Below are 21,999 nucleotides of genomic sequence, written 5' to 3' on the forward strand. Positions count from 1 at the left end.
TTTCGCAAACACTTCTGATCCTTTAGAAAGGAGATGATGCCAACCACTGCACCACTCCTGTCGCCTTGAATTTCGAGAGGTTCTTGACCAGAACGAGGAATACGAACTATCTTCTCCTTGCATAAGATCTCTGCTTGCTGTTGGGATAACCAATCCATCCCAATGACGATGTCGAAACTACCCAAAACTATGGGAATGAGATCGATGGAGAAAGTCTGACCAGCGAGGATACGATTACAACCCTGGACTATGTGTGTGGCCTCTAGACTTTTACCATTAGCTAACTCTATGACATGTTTGGTGTTTAAGGGAGTTGGTGCACGTTTTAACATTTGGCTAACTTTTAGAGACACATAACTTGTATCCGCACCCGAATCAAACAATACAGTAACATAAAACTCGTCGAGAAGAAACTTACCCATAACTACGTTGGGATCATTCCTTGCTTCTCCCTGCCCCAGCACAAATGCACGTCCCCTAGCTTCATTGCCATTATTGTTTCCACCGTTGTTGTTCCCATTGCCCTGATTGTTATTGTTGTTGCGATTCTGGTTTAACTGGGGGCAATCCCGCTTGAAGTGACCTTCAGCACCACACTGAAAGCATCCCCTGTTGCCTCGCTGTTGCTGCTGCTGTTGGTTTTGAGGAGCTGGTGGTTGTTGTTGGTTCTGATTCGCAGGTCGTGAGCTCCTGCAATCTTTAGCTTCGTGCCCTATCTTGAGACATCTCTGACGGCGGCCCTTGCGGCACTGACCACTGTGGTGTCTGTTGCACTTGTTACACAGTGGGTGAATTCCCCGATATCCACCCTGCCCCTGACCGCCAGAAGTTTGCTGACCCGGGCTCTGGTATTCACTATTCTTGCGCTGCTGCTGTGCTTGAGACTGAACGGTAGCTGAGCCCTTGCTGGAATCCCCATCCCATTTCCGCTTGTTGTCACTAGGAGTAGCAGGTGTAGCAGAGGTGGTAGCGGTAGTAGTTGCACTGATACGTTTTGGCAGCCTGTTCTGTTCCACTGCCTGATCCGTGAGGCGATGAGTAAGACGCTGAATGTCTTGGATATTGTCGAGGTTAGCTGATGTCACATGGCTCTGAATTTCTGATGCTAGACCCTTGAGGTACAACTCAATGCGCTTGATTGGAGGGTCCACCATGGTTGGACACAAGATGGCCAGCTCGTTTGGCCGTTTCGTATAAGCTTCAGTTTCCGACCCTGTCATTTTCAGATGATAGAGCTCCACCTCCAACTTGTGGATGTCATCACGTGTGCAGTATTCCCTCTTGATAAGTTCCTTGAAATCGTTCCAAGGGGTGGCGTTAGCAGCTGCCAACCCTAATATCTGAACTTGCGCGTTCCACCAAGTCAGCGCAATTCCTTCTAAAGTACCAGTGGCGTAGTTCACCCTGCGAGCCTCAGGGCATTCACACATCTCAAACACCGACTCGAGCTTTTCAAACCAATGGAGGAGTCCCACTGCTCCTTCAGTGCCACTAAACGTGCTTGGACGACAGTCCATGAAGTTCTTGAAAGTGCAAACAGGTTGCTGTGCGTGTTGACCTATTGTGTATAAGAATAGGATAAGGTTAAACACAAGAGTTGGTTTTAGGAGTGTAGGATCTAGAGATCCTAGTGTGATTTACGACTGCAGGGTATACCTCCTGCTTGGGCGGCTGCAAGTGCCGCAGCAACTTGTTCGTTAATGAGAGCCGTCAACTGGGCTTGAGTCATGTTAATACGTCCAAACATGATCTTCATAGCAAAGGTAACATAAGTGAGAGAGTGGTTCGCGAAAAGTGCGATGACAGAAAAGAGTAAGCACACAAGTGTTCTCAAGCAATAGTGGTTATGTGTATCTAGGCATACCCTGAGCAAAGTTCTATGTAATCTAGCAAGTAGGCAATATAACATGTACCATATTACCTAGCATGTTGAGTCTTGCACGTGGAGCGAAGCGTCGTTGTGGATCGTTGAGAGCACTGTTCTGGTTATAGTCTGGTTTTAATAAAAACGTTTTTCCCTTATTAAAACCAAGTTCTCTATAACCAATGGCTCTGATACCAATCTGTCACACCCCTAAAATCCACACGCGGAGTACCACCGCTTGGAGGCGTGACATGACCAGGATCAAGCCACCAATCATATTGAACATAGCATATAATTAAAGTAATTCATCAATACGAAAGGTGTTCCAAAAACCAAACATAATTAAGTGTATAGCGGAAGCATAAATGTAAAACCCAATAGAAATAAACAGTTTAAATTGTCATAATGTTTAACATGGCATCCACGATCCATGCCCCACAACGACTGCGCCTCCCGTGCAAGCTCCATGTGTACCTAAGGTCCTGCAAGGCATGTAACAGAGAGTCAACAACAAAGTTGAGCGAGTTCACAGTGGTTTGTTCAATTATAGTAATCGTATTGTAAATCGTATGTTCGTTTAGTAAACCATGTATCGTATGCATTTGTATCGCAGCCCTCTAGGCATGTGTGCGAAGATTAGTGGGAGTTTCCCAAGTATTCTAGACTAGGTATATTTGTATCGCAGCCCACCCGACATGTGTGCGAAGTTTAGTGTATGGTTCGCAGCCATTCCAGGCATGTGTGCGAAGATTGGTTCTATTATCGCAGCCATTCCCGGCGTGTGTGCGAAGAGAAGTATTTGTATCACTAGTCTAGCAGTATTTATCAATAACCTTCCTCTCCCGAGGCCTAAAGAACGTAATCCCGATAATGCCTTAAGTATAAGAAATCTTCCAAACCCATTCCCGACCCTGGGAACCCCATGCCTTGGTAAGAGTGTGAACTCACCTTGGTTTGCTCGGCAGATACACAGAAAGGTCAAGTCTAGCTGCTAGTGGTCAACCATGTCCTAACATGGTTACCATACAAGTCAGGTTTTGTTTTTGAGTAATACACATAAGTTTCACACAAGTTAACATGTTACGAGCACGTATAGATCATGGCTAACACATAATGCACGTTAACATATTAGCAGACAATTACATAACATCTGATGCTTGTACGATCCAAAGGTAAAGCCCAATAAACAGGCGGCCCAACATGTTGTACGTTCAGCATAGCCTTGTGCGATCCACATCATGTTGTGCGAGTCAGTTAAAAATCCGGCCCAATTAACAACCCGATCCAACATACACACGGCCCAATAAATAAATATATCTTGTGCGATCCGGATAGCTTGTACGATCCGGTCGACTTGTGCGATCCGTTTGGGTTGTGCGATCGGACTAGCCCAGCCCAAATTGTATACCCAGCCCAATCGTTACAACTTGTGCGATCCAATAAGCCTTGTGCGACTGGGGGCATCTTGTGCGATTGGATCATCTTGTGCGAATGGACTTCTTGTGCGTATGGACTTCTTGTGCGACCAAGAGGTCTTGTGCGATTTGTTTAAACATCCAAAAATTATGCATATCATTTATAGAAAAAGCAACAGTTACCAATCATACATTAACTCGGTCAAAGCAATCAATCAGTTTCCTATTTTCGTGGTTAACAATCAACAACTAACCAGTTTCAACTTAACCAATAATCGATCAAATGAGGGTTTTATCACCTTAATTCTCATGAACCCTAATTAATCATAATCATGAACAATAATTCAAAATACCTAAACATATTCATCTAAGGGTTTCAATCATGTCATGATACTTCAAACTCGACCATATAACAATCCGGTTTCATATACATGCAGCCGATTAACAAGCATTCTGTTCTAGTTCATGATGTAAACACTTCGAAAACAAGCTATGATGGCCGATTATCATCATCACACACACCCGATTCACAAGAACATCATCATATAGTACATCATTGTTCATTATACATGCAACCCTAATCGTTTAGTCAAAACATGGAATCATTAACAAACACGTATCATGAAACACTAACCGATTAAGAGAGTGAACAAGGATTGATCCGAATCAGAAAAGATCTTCGATAGGGAAGGTGTGTTGCCGTCGAGTTCTAGAGAAGGGAGAGAGCTAGGGTTTGTGTGTGTAAAGTGTTTTGGTAGTTAGGCTGCCCATTTGATCCGAATACAAGAGTGTAGCCCAAACGGGCTTGTGCGATCGGGTGAGTCTTGTGCGTTTGGGCTCGTTTGCATACATACATATATTATACATTGCACATAACGACATAACATTTATTAAATTAACATATCAAATAATTACACCAAGTTCACATACGTTAAATTAGGCACATGTATAAGTTCGGAAATACGAGTTGTCACATATAGTATACGCAATGCTGAACAGGTGGATCACTATATATCGGCTGAACTTCCTGATCCTGCTCCACAGGATTGTGACGGATTGTATGTTGCACGGTCCATGCGGTTTAGCACGCATTGGTTCTCCCTGTATGAAAGATGGAGTCTGCAAAAAGAATTTTCCTAAGCCATATGAGGATGTGGCACGCTTTGATAATGCGGGTTATGTACATTATAAGAGATCGTCAACATGTGAACCGTTTCTAAAAAATGGCGTTCCTTTAGACAACGGGTACATTATTCCATACAATGCAAATTTGTTAATGCACTTTGAAGCACATATAAACGTAGAATACTGCAGTTGGACTATGTTGATCAAATACTTACTCAAATACATCTCCAAAGGTGCTGATCGTATTCAGTTTGCGTTAACACGTGATAAACAAGGTAGAGAGCCAACTGGCATCTCGGAGGACATAGACGAGATAAAAAATTATACAGATGGCCGATTCACATTCCACATGAGGAAATGTGGAGGATATTCAGTTTTCCGATACATCATAGGAATCCACCAGTTCAAGTTTTAGCTGTTCACTTGGAAGGAAAGCATAACCTTACTTTAGACAGTCATAACGACTTTTGGATATTACTAGCAACTCAAATATTGGTAAAACAACCTTAACATAATGGTTGGTGAATGATGCAAATGAGATATCCAACGGGGGTAACTCCGGTCTGTCAGGTGTTAACCTTCGATACATTGATTACCTATCGAAGTACCGTTGGGATATGTAATCAAAAAAATGGATACGAAGAAGAAGTAAAAGGGAGCCAACAATCGGTAGGCTTACATATGTGCATCCAACATGCGGAGAACTCTTTTATTTAAGGCTTTTGCTCAATTTTCAAAGAGAATGTTGTTTTTTCGCAGATGTATGTACAGTACCAGGGACTGTAATGCCAACATTTAGAGAAGCGTGTGAAAGGCTTGGTTTGATCGGAGATGACAAAGAATGGGCCACAACTATTGAAGAGGCTGCCGAGTGGGCTACAGCTGCTGAACTTAGATCTCTCTTTGCTTGCAATCTCCTTCATTGTGATGTTCCAAATCATAGGAAGTTGTGGGAGGCAAATTGGAGATGCATGTTTGATGACATAAACCGTAGTATAGGCCTTGCAGTTACCACTCATTCAACGGTTATAGACGATCAGGATCTACAACAGTATGTACTACGGGAATTGGAAACTCTTCTTAATACGAACTCAACTTCACGTTCGTTAGTTGAGTACGGTCTACCGATGCCAGATGCTTCTGTGGTTTCAGCGCTTGGGAACAACCTTCTTTTAGAAGAGAAAAGCTATGACAGAGACGCCTTACACGTTGAACACATGAGTCTCTATGAGGGCCTCGACCAGAGCAGCTAGCTGTATACAATGCAGTCATGTCTTCAATTGAAAATGGAACTCAAAGTTTACTGTTTGTTTACGGTCATGGTGGAACAGGAAAGACATATGGAAAATGATCATTGCACGTCTTAGATCAAGAGGTGAAGTTGTACTTGCTGTCGCAACATCAGGTATCGCATCACTGTTGCTTCCATCTGGTATGACTGCACACTCCAGATTTAAAATCCCATTAGAACTAACTGAAGAGTCCATCTATTACATAAAGAAGAAGTCAAACCTATGTAATTTTCTTTTGCAAACCACTCTAATAATATGGGACGAGGCTCCAATGAGTGATCGCAAATATTTTGAATCCATGGATAAGATACTTAAGGATTTAACATCAATCACTTCACAATATTTTGGCGAAAAATCAGTTTTACTAGGAGGCGACTTCAGGCAAACATTACCAGTAAAACCTAAAAGAACAAAAGCTGAGGTTATTGCGGCTTGCATATCCAATTCATACTTATGGAAACATCTTACTGTGTATAGGCTCACTGAAAACATGCGTATAGAATCTCTTTCAACAACCTCAACCATAGGAGCACAGTTGCAAAATTTTTCAGAATGGCTCCAAAGAATAGGGGACGGGAAGGAAGGTCTCTTCGTGGATTTTGCAGAATCTGACATCAGAAAGATAGAAATACCACCCGAGTTCATACTGAAGGAGCCGAATGATGGCCTTCAAAATCTGATTTCTTTCATCTATGATGCTCAACTACTAGCAAACCCATCACCAGCTGCAATATCAGAGCGTGCTATTATATGCCCAAAGAACGACACAGTTTACGAGATAAATGACTTAGTTGATGCAATGCCACCTGGGGAATGCACCTCATATTTTAGCACTGATTCAATGGTTCCACATTCAAAGATTGGGAGCGAGATAGATGCTATGTACGCACCTGAATACTTAAATGTGCTTAATTTCAATGGTATACCCAGTCATTGTTTACGCCTTAAAAATAGCCCTATTATGTTAATGCGTAACATGGATAAAAAACGGCTTATGTAATGGTACTCGACTCTTGGTAACACAACTGCTTCCACGAGTGATTGAGGCCCGCATTATAACTGGAACGTCAGTTGGTCATAAAGTATACATACCGAGAATCAATTTTGTGCACGACACTAAAGATATACCATTTGTGTTTACACGTCGTCAATTCCCAGTTAAATACTGTTATGCAATAATTATAAACAAGAGTCAAGGTCAGTCACTAAAAAAAGTTGGGCTCTACTTACCGGAGCCTGTTTTTAGTCATGGCCAACTATACGTCGCCTTATCACGAGCTACCTCACCAAATTCACTGAAAATACTCACATCAAATAAGGCATGCGAACAAAACAACACAACATTAAATACTGTTTACACAGACTTGCTAAATGACATTAATTCACAACAAGATATATTCTAAGTTTCTAACTGTTAATAATAAAAAATGTTGTACACATCAAACGTACATACACCATTTTACAACTATGATAATTATTGTCGCTTTGAAAATTAATATAACTTAAAAAGTATTAAATACGTGTTTTCCCCTTAAATAGGTTTCTAAAAATGGACAGCAACAGAATATCGGGATTGCGACCCAACGGCCCAGCACTAGCACTAGAAGTGCATGTCATTCGGAAGTGGGTGCCTAAGTATCGCGAAAACGAATTGCATTTTGTCTTCGTTGATGAAGAGGTATACATGCTTTCCCAAATTCTGGAAAAATGCCTTAATATAACTCTATAATCGCCATTTTTTATATAGTTATTAAGGTATAACATAACCCACATTAACAGAACATACCATCCTTGATCTGATATATAATTTTGTCTTCGTTGCAGAAAACAAAAAAGGGAGGTGTAGGATGTTGACTTAGTGAAATAATGATCTGATATATAAACGATGTCTACTAATTCATGGATTTAAATCGTTGTTAGGTCATATCTCAATAGAACGTTAATCAGTATATTTTTTAATTATGTGTATACACTTGCAAGAAATAATGAAAACAACTGTGTCTTGCGTACTTGGCAAAATACTTCTCTGATTTATAATCGATATTTTCATATTATTTAATTATGTGTTTAGACCCGCAGCAGAATTATACATGTAGATTCTAAAAATAATTTTGTTTCCCTACAAAAATTGGCAGGGAATGGGGATCTAGGCTTTTGTGAAAGAAAAGCTGCAAAACTCTTGACTGAAAACTACGCCTACAAACATGCTATCGAATAAAAGGTTATGGATGCACGGAACCAAACAACTTTACAAACACATTAACCCACCTTGCTATAATGAACCTTGGAAACGCCACTGTCCTCATCTCAATTCCAGACAATGAAAACAAACCAAAACAGTACTTCAAGCTAGCCACACGCAGAAGAGCAGAATTCCAAGCGAAAACAGAAGGGGTTGTAGGTACGCATTAAACAATCTGTTAACAACATATTAGTAAACAAGTACCAACATTTATGTAACCATTCATACAAACAACCTGATAACAGATTACATCGGGCTGCTGGTATGGCGAATTGAGGACAAAAAAACTAACGACAATAGACCCTATGTTGTTTTAGCATTCAAAGACTGCAGGTAAGCTACAAACAACTTATCTAACAATTTTTAAATGTTGTCACCAAAACACTTATAGGAGGATGCGTTTAACAGCAATCAAGACATTACGGTTGCACTCTGGGAAGGAATAGCCACAGTCAAAAGTCGGTTCAACAGGGCTGAAATAGAGGCTGCATCAACACCTATAATACTAGCGATGACAGGATTAAAAGCAAAGACATATTATGGCCGTGGAATCACAGGAACACCACAAACAGTAGAAACTGAGACTTTAAAAGAAATGTAAGAATAGTTGTAACAATTCTTGAATGAAATTAATGATTATGAACAACACATAACACCCTATCTCCATGCTAAATAGGTATGAAAAATCAGATATGCAAAACTGCGAAATCACTACGACAACAGACCTAGAGGTTCCAATTTCACACCTACTTCAAGGCAATGCCGTGATAATTGTAAGCACTTCACAAAGACCATATCTATATACAAGTTTAGATATAAATACCGTATTTATAAAATGCAGGGCAAGCGTTTCACAATAAAGGGGAAATAACAGAAATCATGTCAGACAAGAGTTGGCACTACAATGCATGCCCTAAATGCCGTCAAACAATAATACAAACAGGTTCCGAATGGTTCTGTGTAGATGATGGGACCTATGACAAGGCAATTTACATGTGGGTTTCTATTAAACTCACTTCTATAGGGAAATCACAAGATACTAACACGAAACGAAATGTAGGTACCGGATACTGGTCAAAATCTTAGACAACATAGGAACAATCAACGGCACCATCTTTGATCAGGCAGCCAATCAACTTCTACAATAAACATGTGAAGAGACACTAACCAAAGAGAACCAAACCCAACTGCTCTAGTCGATGGAAAACAGGGAAGCATAGTTCCATATTCGGGCAGAACAAGATCTAAAAAACTATTCAATACGCTGCACTGTGAACAGCGCAAACTACCTTCAGACACAAACAACAAGCTACACCTCTACCAGCACACCACCTATAACAACCCCAAAACCAGTAACACTGCCACCAAAAAGACAAAACACAACCTCTGTAAAACGTTCGCTGAACATGCTTGAAGGTACACAAATTTCAGCAGGTTTACCCATGAACCATTTTCATAGCTAGCACTTCCGCAATTCATTTTTAAGTACAAACACATATAATGCAATGCCGGTAGACGTGGTAAACTATAGTTCAGCAGATTTACCCATGAACCATTTTCATAGCTAGCATTTTCGCAATTCATTTTTAGGTACAAACATATATAATGCAATGCCGGTAGACTTGGTAAACTATAGTCATTGTGGTATTGAATCAGTTTTATCTCCACATAACAACATATAATATAATACTACAAATTGACTTATAAGGACATGCTTATACTATCATCAAACATCATCTCTAAACCATTATTAACTACAGGTCCTCCTGAAGCTATGACGCCAAAGAAAGCATGAGGTGATGACACAACCAACTGAAGCACCAAGTCACAGATGAAGGCATGGGGGGTCGAACAAAGCACATGAAACCATTTTCAATTTTGCATAAAAAGCCTTAGTATGTAAACAAGTCTAGTATGCAGGTCGTTTACCGTTTAGTGTAGTATGTAAACAAATCTAATATGTAAAAAAAAAAAACAAATCTAAATGCCTAGACTTCCGTTTAGTGTAAAAAACTTAATATGTTAACAAATCTAATATATAAACGTGCACCACATGCAACACCCTTTCGAAAACAAGTTGCTACTTTCCACTACGGAAAAAAACAAAAATGCCTAATGCGCAACGCGCGGAATCTTAAGCACTAGTTATAATATATATTAAACTAGCTTACAAATCCGTATGTTATACGGTTTAAATATCGAAAAAAATGTAAATCATAAACTTGTATGTAATCCTTATTAGTGAAATGACTTATTACAAAAAGTTATGAAACAAATAAAATTTACATTTTCAACTGTCCAAAATAGTTTTCCAAGTTTTCAATTCTCTCTTGAGTTACTATAATCTATCTTATTATATACGATTGAAAATTAATAACACTAAAAAATTAAAATAATGATGATAAGACTGTAAATATTTAAAAAATAATTGTAATTTATAGGGTTGTGCCAAATAAATTATAATTAAATTATACTATGTATATTACTGATATAATAAATACTTTGATATAAATACAATTTTTGGATATTTGAATCATGAAGAAATATATGTATATCATTATAGAAAATATTACAAATTAAAAAAAAACATACTACAAATAAATTATACATTTAAAAAATAGGACTAAATTTTAAGCTATAATTTTGAGTGTCTAGACAACTTCTTTAAGTATTACTCGGCATTTAAATATTCAAATAAAAGTTTTAATATGTAATATTTTATAGGCAAATTGGAAATAAATAATCTCAACTTTCTCAATTTGGCTGATAATCATCCCAAGTTAGTTATTAGCCGATAATAATCCGAACTGGTCAATTTTTTTTTTTGTAAAATAGTCCGCCGTTAAAATAGCTTAATGGAGTGAAGTTATTTTCCGAATTACAAACCGATGTTTTAGGGCTTTTGACTAGAACGAGGATACGAGGCGATTGATGTAAAACCTACCCCAGAAACATGTATAAAAATGTAAAATCGTAAAAAGTGGGGGTTATGAATTCACCTCAGTTTTGTACGATAATGTTATGTGTCAAAGACATCTGAAAGTATTCACGTGTTCACCAAAGATGACCCTACCAATTAGCAGATAATAAGTATTCGCTAAAATGGTAATGTTGTCTCATGTGTGGCCGAGCTCTCTCTATCCGATAAGACGTTGTTATCCCGACTAGTATCATTTAACTAGACATACCTGTTGCACTAACCGCCCTGAAGTTTTCATAGTTATATAAGTATACATACATGTATGCATATATGAAAATAGTATTTATTCATTGTAAATCATATATATATATATATATATATATATATATGAAAATAAGATATATCTAATTTATTTGTTATCACAATTAAGTACGTACACATCTTCTAGGTGTATATATATGGTCCTCACATGCAAGTAAGGTCTAACAAAAATGCGACTCACAGGCGTACGAGTATGTATATATATATATATATATATATATACTTATGAGCATAAATGAAAATAACAATTGTTGGTCGACAGGTCGAATATACATAACTAGAGATATATTCAGTTTTATTTGTTTCTCTCAGGTAACTGGAAAACTATGTATGCATGTATATATATAATGTTCAATAGCTACATATGCCACGTATTTAAATGTAATTGTATCGAATATATTTCAAAAGACTAAAGTTATAAGCATGGAAACCAGATCAATTGGGTGTATATATCTATATGCTAAAAATATAGGATGGTATATAACGCTTGTCTTGGGGGTATAATAAGTGTTATATACATTACCTTATATAATATATATAGATTTGTAGGTACGTACACACATAGTGAACTTATTGCTCAGAAATACACAGGTGTGTATATATACACTTAATAAGTTATATACCCGTGAGCTTCACGGGTTATGGGTTGTTTTATAAAAAGTTATATTTATAAAAGAATTATATATATATTTTTTTCTTATAATTGGATAACCTCTTCATACTAAAAATTTATTGGTTCTTGATTTAAAAAAAACACCACTTTAACGTCCCTTCTACCACGTGTTTTTCCTACAACGCCCCCTTGCTAACGTGACTGCTACGTTACGTGACGCTTAATGTCTCCTCTTTATACCCTCCCACGCTTAATGTTTCAACCTCAAAGCACACCCAACAGTTTATATACCTGTGAGCTTCACGGCTTATGGGTTGTGTTAAAAAAATCTATGTCTATAAAAGTATTTTTTTTGTATGATTTATAACCTGATATCTTTTTCATGCTAAGACCCATGTTTGGCAAACCTTACCAATAAAAAAAACATAAATTGAATTACTTAGGGAATTTACTTCAATATGGCAATAAGTAATAGAAATTGCAATACTATTAATTCTCTACAAAATAACTATTTAATTTCAGATAGACACAGACACGGATCCGAGTGAATATGGATCGGACCTTTTGATTCGGATAATCCAACTTGTACTAACGGATTATGAGTTCTAACTGTCAAACAGTGGAAATTGAAGTTATTTAAATTAAATATTACAAAATAATTTAATAATGGTATTTTAATAAATATAATTGAAATTATACGGGGATACTCATCACAAAAAACAATAAAGCAATCATCTCAAAAGTTCCCCTTCTTCACCGTGTCTTCACAATTTCTCTCGGTAGATCCTGTATACTATCGCCTCCGAAATCATCTCCAATATCATCTGGATTGCAAACTTCGTTAGGTATATCACCAACCGATCCCTATTTCTTGATTTTATTTCCGATTCCGTACTTTATCTCTTTGTTAGAGTTTCATCTGAATCTTAGTGTCAGCAAACCAACTAATAATGATCCGAACATAATAGTTTACTTCACGTTTTTGTGTTTTTTTTGTTGATTTGTTCACCTATTGTAAAAATTTGATGTTTGATCTTTTTTATTGTGACCTTTTTCCGATTTGGTACTTTTTCGTTTTTATAAAACATTTATTGGAATGTTAGAGTAACAGGTTACTTCAACTGTTTGTGTTTTATGTTGATTTGTTCAGTTGTTTTCCGATGTAAGTAATGTTTAGTTTAACTTTTCTTTTTGATGAAACCCTAAATCCATGACAACAATCAAACGCCTTAACTTCCGATGATATAGCAGATTATTAAATGTTTTCTTACTGGTTGTCGGTTTTGATCACTTGAAACCCTAAATCTGAAATTTGGATTGTTTGCACTTCATTAGTGCCCTGTTTTTGTTTATTTGTTTTTGTGCAATATTCAGATCATTATTCGAATGGAATTTTCAGTATCTTTATGAAAGTATAACTCTATAACATTCTGTGCAGAAATGGATCCAACCAAGATGGCTCCTTCCTTCTTAACGTTTATTGGAGAAGAACCTATATTTTTGGTATGTTTTTTCCTTTCGTGCTAATGTGATATTAGTATTTGACATTATCATCTCACATGTTTGCTATTGCTTTATGTTTTCTATTGCTTTATTAGACCATACCATCTGATTTTGCAACTAATTTGTGGGGAGATAAAGTCCCCTATGGTAAAACAGTACAAATACGGGATGGTGACACTTTAAGGTTTGTACGGGTCAGGAAGAGAAATGGAGAGCCTATATTTACTGATGGCTGGATTATGTTGGTTAGGGATAATGTTTTGAAATTAAAAGATGGCGTATTGATAAAAGCCATTGGGCCATCCACATTCGATGTTTCATGTTTCAAAGAATATGTCTGTGAGAACTCTTATTTTACAGCACAATTAAATATTGTACCTGGAATGTTTGTAAGTGACTTTATATTAGTTCAGCACTCGTTTTTAACAACTGTTTCATCTTTTGTAATTCTGTACTAATGATTTTTTGAATTTATTTTATAGCTTATGCCTGAAAATTGGAACGAATTTTACGGTAAATACTACAAGGATGAAATGGCAAGGGTATATGTTGGACAAAGATTTTGGAATGTCAAAATGGAAGGATGGTCGGATTGTTGTTGTTTCACAGATGGATGGCTTAAAGTGGTTGAAGAGGTCCCTTTGAAGAATGAACCTCACTTGGTTTTTACAAGGATTGATTCAAAAACCTTTGAAATTTCTGTTTTTCATCCGGACACCGGCACTGAACTTTTTTTCAAAAAAGTTGACATGGTAAGTACATCATCTGTTTTATTTTTACGAATTTATTTATTACTCTTATTATTAAACTTTTACATATTAATACTTATGACTTTTTTTTGTGAAGGATAAAGGCAAGTCTAAGGTAGATGTTGGTCAGGTTTTGATAACCAAGAATGAAAATCCTGTACGTCATTTTACGTTTTATATTTTATAGTAATAAAAGTCTTTTCAAGTTATTACTTATTTGTGTTAATCTCTGTTGAATATATATCTATAATATGTTCAAATTAATTTAATTATGTTCAGACGAAGCGCACTCTTCGTAGTAGAACTATTGTGGCTGCTGAAAAACAATGCTATGATAGGCGTGCTAAAGTTCAAAAAGTTAATGCAGAACCATCCATTGCTTCACCTGTCTTGAACTTCATAAGAGTTGCTGAACACAAAATTGTAAGATTTTATAGATTTTTATTGTTTAGTAGTTCAACATTTTATGGAGAGCCTATATTTACCGATGGCTGGAATATGTTGTGTTTTTCAGCGACTACCAACAGACGTGTCATCTGTGTTGGATCTGTCTCCTGGTAATCTTAAAGAAGTCAGGGTTCAAAACTTGAGAGGTAAAGTAAAGAAATTCATGACCAGATCTGAAAAACATGGCAAAGGGTTCCGCTATGGCTTGGTTGGATGGTCTGCTTATTTGAAGGCTTGCAAGATCAGCTTCGGTGTTGAACTGTTCTTTGAGTTCCACAAGTCTAGTAAGCTCTTGATATTGTCAAAGTTGCACACAAGGTTAAAAACAAAAAGTCCTGTGCATGAATGTCGGAAATGGTCGTTGTGGTTGTTATTATTATAAACAGTATGTGGTAGTCTTTGTGGTTGGGCTTTTGAGTGCTAGACGGTATTGAAAAACTTGTGGGTTAGTTAGACACGTTTTGGTTGCTACTTATGTACATCTAGGGTAGAACAGATGAACTAAAATCATGTGATGTATTAAACTTTAGTCTTATGATGATGTTGTATATAATAGATGACGAATTTTGGTACGACTTCATTTTTTGTCTAATTATTATACATATGTTTAGCTTGTAATCGTTTATGTGTTATGATATGAAACACTAATGTATATCATTTATGTGTAATGCTATGAAACAATAATCTATAAAAACTATGCTTTTGATAACACAACAATATACATTTAGAAATACCAATACAAATTACAAGTAAGAAAAAACTTCTTTGTATACAACATTAGATGTCTTATTAGTAAGGTTACCATCATTATCAAGAATTGATAGTTTGAGTCTGTCTCTGCTCTTGACTCTCGACAAAGCCATGTATAGTTGACCATGAGAAAATATTGGATGTTTCAAAAATAAACCAACTCTGGATAACGACTGCCCTTGACTTTTATTGATTGTCATAGCGAAGCATAAAGCAACATGAAACTGTCTTCTTTGGAATCTAAAAGGAACCTTCTTATCTGACGGTATTATACCAATTCTAGGAATAAAAGTTCGAGCACCAATGTTGCTTCCAGATATCACCTCTGCTTCAATAACGCGATTTCCAAGTGAAATTTCCTTAAGCGAGTTCCGTTGCACAACCCAGTTTTTTTATCAGTATTTCGCAGGAGCATGATGGGAACACCGACCTTTAGTACTAATTTGTGATTTGGAACACTTGAGATCTTAAGCCCATTTAGTACGTCGGGAGAGTATAAACTTTGATCAAAACCATCCTGTAGATTTTTTTGTCTCACAAATACTATCCGAACTTACGTATTCCTTGCAATATCCTGGGAACATCAACAACAACTGAGAATTAATTTCGTCAACAACTTCATTCGTCGGTGCAAGAATGGCTCTTTCTTGGTAAAAGCCGGAATTTTGGTAATTTTCAAGAAGAGAGAGATAAACAAAATCTATAAGACTTGAAATAGGATCAGCGGAATCAATGATTAAAAGCTCATCTGGTATGTCTATAATTGCATCACCATCATTACATCCACCTAGTTTCCCTTCACCCAAATCCAACAACCACTGAGCAAAGATTTGTGTTTGCTCGACATCATGCATTCCACTTCCTACAGTCAATCTCATGTTCTTGGTTAAAGTGAGTACTTTGCAATGGTCCCATATGTACGAAGAAGTCAACGAAGCATTAACAATGTCTTGTCTAGTACCACTTTGAATGACAGGAAGAGTTTGTCGGAAATCTCCACCAAATACGATTGTTTTACCTCCAAATGGCCTTTCGGAATTATGAGAACCATCACATTTCAATATGTCTTTTAAAGTTCTATCCAAAGCTTCAAAACCATGTCTGTGTATCATTGGTGCTTCGTCCCATATAATCAATGATGTTTTCTGTAATAGATTTGCAACATCACTGTTAGGGATTATAGGACAAATTGAGTCTTCATTCAAATTTATCGGAATGAGAAATCGAGAGTGAGCTGTCCTACCTCCTGTAAGCAGCAAAGATGCAATACCACTTGAGGAAACATTTAAAACAATTTCCCCTTTCGATCTTAGAGATGTAGATAACGTTTTCCAAAAAATGTTTTATCGGTACATCCATAACCGTAAACAAAAAAAACACCACCTTTGTTGTCTTCAACGGCTTTCATGATATCATTATAAATAAATCTTTTTTCATCGGTTAATGAAATTAAAAGGTTCTCAAACTCCTCTTAAAGATCAATTCTGTCATAATCCAGCTCTTCAGTAATCAAACGATTATTTGAAGTAGAAATCAACTCATGATCAGGTTAAGGCATTATATTAAAATTTCGTAAGCTGGAATTATTACGAATTAAAATCTTCTCAATCTCGTACAATGTGAGATATTTAACTTGATCATCAATAAGGCATAAATCTAAAATAACACATTATAGATATATTTTTAGATTAACATAATCCAATGTATAAGAAACAAATATTTGTTATAATCTAAAAGAAGTGATTGGATAAAATATAACATTAACGTGATTTAAATTTTCTTCAAAGAAGTATATATATTATTATATATGTGAATGTGAATTATAAACATAAAGATTATAAATAAACCTAAAAAATAGTAATTATTATAACGTACTTGTACCTGGAGCCTTTAAAATAAGTCGTTGTTTATAAAGGATGCCATCTGATAATAATTCCCATGTTTTTTTGCCATACACGTTCCAGCAAAGACAGAGTGTGGCACGTCAACATCGTAGCAAACAGTGTGCGAAGATAATAACTAGAGCCTGAATGACTTGCTTCTTGGATAGAGTCTATATATTCCATGTTATCTAATAGACCGTGAGCATAACATGCTTCTCTAAAGGTATTAAATTAACGACCATTTACTGTGAGGATATCATCAAAGGATTGGGGACCTTTAAGTTTGTTTAAAAGAATCCTCAAAAAATAAGCCTCGCCGAAAGTAGGAGAAACAACATGAATTCTTCCAATTGCAAAACCACCCGGTTTCCGTCGTTTCCAACAACGTTCATCCTTTTTAAACACAAACTTAGTAGGGAATTCAACGTAAGTAAGCTCTCGGGCCATTTCATCACTTTGATTACAATCCATCCAAGATGAAAACCTTGAAGAATTCATTGACGGCCAGTTGAGGACTTGGTCAATATCATCATCTTCACCGTATACAACATTTTGTTGGTTTGGAAGATGAAATGGGAGACGAATAACAACCGGGTGCCTATAGTGAACATCAAATGCAAATATACATCATGATGCCTCACAAGAAGACAAATATCGACAATCATAGTATTTTTTAGTCTCATCCACCGACGGGTCAAGGTCGTTTGATGTGTTACTTTCAACAATGGAAACGGTAACCCGATCAGGACCTTTGTTGATATATCTAAACAAATACTTTATAGATTCGGCCTGATTGCACGATTCAACATTGATGTAGGAATGATATCTCTTCAAAAGTGTTTTGTTGTAGGGAACGACACTTCTGTTATCTAGCTTAACTCCAGATTTTTCAACAAACATTCCTGAATCTCTTCTTTTGTAGAGAGGAAAACCATCCCTATCGATAGACGTATGATCACGGAATTTCTTTGGAAAACCCTTAGAACACTTATTATCTACCATGCATGGGCAGTTGATGTTGTCAGGACCACAAAGACCATGAATCATGAAATCACTGACAAGAGTATACAACTCTGGATCATCGTTTTGGTCAGGAATTTCAGCAGAGATGAGGGGATCAATGTGTTCAATAGTTGAAAACTTGTGATCGGGATGCATAAATAAACATATATGCGCAAGCGGTAACCCACACTTCTGAAACTCCATCTTATAAACAACTACAAAAATTAAAGAAAATAAGATATTAAATGTGTGTATTGAATTTTTTAATATTCAGAAGAAATGAAGCTTCATAGTAAATATCTAAAAAATACCTGTTGACACTTTGCCAAATATTGACTTCTCCTTCAAGTCTTTAATCAAAGCATAAAGGCTTGATTTTAAACAATCTAGATAGGATATCAGGCCTGTCTTCAGGACTTAAAATTGTGTCCTTAAGATATCTTTTAATTTTAGGCCATTTAGGATTACATGTTACTGTTATAAAAATATCTAGATATCCATACCACTTACATAGAGACATTGCATCCAAATAGTTCTGCATCATATGTGACATATGTGCCTCTATGACCATCATACAAATACAAAACCAATGAAATCTTGTGTTTCATACTTTGGATTTGTATAAATACGTGTATCATTTGCACATATCAATTCTTGTTCAATTTCGAGCTTTAAATCGCTTTCTGGAAGGTTATACGTGAATTGATGCGTAAACGTAATTAGTTTAACGCGAAAAACACTCCGGAATAGTGACATAGGCTTAACATACCTTAAATAACCTTTACATAGCTTAGAAATAAGTTTTGGAGGGTTTGGTGTGTCGAAAACAAGTTTATTCGATCGCAGGGACTATTTGCGTCAAACTGCGAAACTATGCCGATTTGCATAGTAACGAACATTCCGGAACTTGATCATAAGCTAAACATACCCTAAATATCCTTTACATAGCTTAGAAATAGGCTTTAAGGGGTTCGTTATGCGAAAATATGCTTATTTGATCAATAGGGACTAAAAGCGTCAAAAAGTGCATAAGTTTGCATTTTCACGCATATCTTACGTTCTCGACATATCTGGACATCCAAAAATTTTTTTAATCATTAAAATATTTTATTTTAGTGATTGGAATGCAAAAATACCATTCGTCGTGTAATTTGGATCGATTTCGCGTCCGTTCGAGTTTTCGTCATAATTAACCGAACAACGCAACCGTACGACCAAACGAACCGACATACGAGATGTTTTTAAGCATATTTCATGTTCCCTATGCTTTAACTTCTTTATGGAGCTTTGAAATGGGGTTAACGGGGCTTAAACGCGTCAAAAACTGAGTTTTGGACATGCAGGGACTATTTCTGCCAATCTGCCAAACTTGTCCCTCACGGGCCGCGTAGGCTGAAGAGCCATTTTACGCGGGGCGCGACTGATCACCAGCACAGAAACATTGAATTTGGCCATTTCAGCTGATTTTAATGGTTTTGATCCCTGATTTTGAACACAATGGACTTGTTTTTGAGTTCCCCTTGTATTGTAATCTATGGGCACAAGTGTATGGTTAGATTTGAGCTTTGATTCTTGCAAAAACACTTGTCAAGATCCTAAGAACTCAAGAGTTCCTATAAATACCCACTTGTTCATTTTCATTTCCTCACACATTTGATTCTAATATGCTCTAAGTTGAAGTTTAGGCTTCAGAGTGTTTTGAATCAAATTCTTCCTTGCTTGGACCTTTTGTAAGCTTCTTTCATGCTTTTTTATACTTTTCAAGCACGAAAGTCAAACAGTGTTTGACTTTCTGCTTTGACCATGATTTGGTCAACACAAAGTTCGTTCGAACTTTGCAACGTGAGCGTAATCACGATGGTTATAGTCTCTTGTGACTATACCTACTGATTACCACGTCGATTAGTCGAAGTGACGAGTCAATGTTTCGGTCAAAATGCGTATTTATGCGTATTTTACGACAAAGATATTTTTGGGTATCAAAACAATTTGTTTTGATATCAAACCTATTTTCTAACTTAGTTAAACATGTTTTAACATGTTTAACTCGTCACTTTTAGTCTAGTGCTTGTATAGGGTCGTAAGTCAAGCGGTATTGACAACCGCTTAGACTTTCGAACCCAACCCATTTGGTCGATCGTTAGGATAAGCATGTATTGTGACCATAGTTGTATAGGGAATAACCTTCCGAGGTTATATCTTATGGTCACTTAGTTTAATTAGTTGTATGATAGGTAGTTTATATGCCTTATGTAAATGACCAAAATGCCCTTTTCATGCATAATTGGATTTTAAGCATATGTAACCTAACTTTTGTCACTTAAACTGATTATGCAATATATTTAAACATGTTAGGGCATATAATACTTGTCATAGGACTAGTTAGGCGTCTCGAACGCGCATTCGCGCGAACGACGCGATAAAGTAGCGTAAGCTACCTTAATGGGCGTAACGGGTCGTAAGCACATAGGATAGGTTCCGATTTAGAATATAGGCTTTGTTAAACCATATCACATGAGTTTCAATACTCATTTGGTTTATGAGACCTAATTCTACCGGATCTTCCGATTTAGGTGCCGATTGTTTAACTAGCGATCCGATTACTAGGTACCACTTGATTCCTTGATTTCCGAGCTTTCATAGGACACTTAATCGAGGATACTTACAATCTCAAGTGAGTACATAGTCCCCTATTTTACGTTTTCAAATGTTTTGGGGTGATACATATGTGCCGATACGTTATTTTCATGATTTCGACTATATGATTATACATGCATAGTACTTATCTTTTGACGAATTGAACTATTGTCCATGACTTAAACACTGATTTTCAAGTTTGTACGACTAATTGTCTGTTCACATGTTTACTTATACATTCATTAACAATGATCAAGCCGATTGGTAGTACGATATAGCGCTATAGGACTAGACACCCCATTCCTATTGTATGGAATGTCAGAAACCAAATTTTAACGAAATAGAATTTGCCTTTGTGGTATTTCTATAGTCTCTAAAATGTAGTTGATGAACTAAGGTTTGAATGTATTACCAAATCGCGATATATGGTATATTTCGATGTACTACCAACGTGATACTGTTTTGCTAAAGCATAGTTGATATGCTATTGTTTACTAAAGTATAATTTGATATACTACCAAACCACGATTTAGGTATGTTCCGACATACTACCAACGTGATATTATTTACTAAAGTATAGTTGATATACTACCGACATTGTTATTTCATAAACTAAAGTATGTGTTGATATACTACCAAAGCATAGTTGATATGATATTTTCAAACCAAAACATAACTGATATGTTATTTACAGAACCAAAGTATAATTTGATATACTATCGATTCTTGCATTCTTAAACCAAAGTATACTTGTGATATACTACCGAATCTATTATTTCCGAAACTAAAGTATATTCTAATATACTACCTATTTAACTATTCCAAAACTAAAGTATATTTAGATATACTACTCATCCGCTTATCTCAAAACCAGAGTATGTTTTTGTATATACTATAAACATTTTACCAAAATGACGCATTTTAGAAATAAAACTTTTACAAGGATTCATGGCTATTTTTGAAAACTTAAAACCTTTTCTTGTGTTATCCAAAGCCATGAATCTAATACACAAATCCTATGTTACTCATAGGCATTTTTATCCTGACGTACCTTTTTTTTCACACATGTTTCAGGTGCTGCTATGTGATGATTGTTGATGCATGCTACACATAGGATGCACTTGGGCCTTAGCCACTTTAAAACTTGAGAGACAATTATTTGTATTAATCTGATTTGTAATAAAACAATGAGTTCAATAATATAGTAAAACGAAACTTTTTAATCCATGGTTGTGA

The 21,999-nt window shown here is 36.3% G+C and overlaps 2 protein-coding genes across 2 annotated transcripts; both read left to right on the forward strand.

Annotated features, from left to right (window-relative positions):
• The first annotated feature begins 5,751 nt into the window (after positions 1–5,751).
• On the forward strand, positions 5,752–7,914 carry LOC110924353. Its single transcript, XM_022168370.1, has 2 exons — positions 5,752–6,616; positions 7,832–7,914. The coding sequence occupies exons 1-2, from the start codon at positions 5,752–5,754 to the stop codon at positions 7,912–7,914; spliced, it is 948 nt and encodes a 315-aa protein (XP_022024062.1).
• A 4,593-nt stretch (positions 7,915–12,507) lies between these two features.
• Positions 12,508–15,061, forward strand: LOC118489024. The gene is made up of 7 exons (XM_035986532.1): positions 12,508–12,637; positions 13,231–13,295; positions 13,391–13,684; positions 13,778–14,047; positions 14,142–14,201; positions 14,324–14,467; positions 14,559–15,061. The coding sequence occupies exons 2-7, from the start codon at positions 13,233–13,235 to the stop codon at positions 14,871–14,873; spliced, it is 1,146 nt and encodes a 381-aa protein (XP_035842425.1). The 5' UTR covers positions 12,508–12,637; positions 13,231–13,232; the 3' UTR covers positions 14,874–15,061.
• Positions 15,062–21,999: the final 6,938 nt, after the last annotated feature.

Source organism: Helianthus annuus, chromosome 17 (genome assembly GCF_002127325.2).
Source record: "Helianthus annuus cultivar XRQ/B chromosome 17, HanXRQr2.0-SUNRISE, whole genome shotgun sequence".
NCBI classification, from domain to species: domain Eukaryota; kingdom Viridiplantae; phylum Streptophyta; class Magnoliopsida; order Asterales; family Asteraceae; genus Helianthus; species Helianthus annuus.

Bases quoted from the DNA above. Each gene is read 5' to 3' on its own strand.
- LOC110924353 (XM_022168370.1), top strand. From the start codon at position 5,752: ATGATCATTGCACGTCTTAGATCAAGAGGTGAAGTTGTACTTGCTGTC. The intron at 6,617-7,831 runs GTATACCCAGTC...AAAAATTGGCAG, and splicing joins AAATGTGCTTAATTTCAATG to GGAATGGGGATCTAGGCTTT.
- LOC118489024 (XM_035986532.1), top strand. From the start codon at position 13,233: ATGGATCCAACCAAGATGGCTCCTTCCTTCTTAACGTTTATTGGAGAA. The intron at 13,685-13,777 runs GTAAGTGACTTT...TTTATTTTATAG, and splicing joins ATATTGTACCTGGAATGTTT to CTTATGCCTGAAAATTGGAA. The intron at 14,048-14,141 runs GTAAGTACATCA...TTTTTTGTGAAG, and splicing joins TTTTCAAAAAAGTTGACATG to GATAAAGGCAAGTCTAAGGT.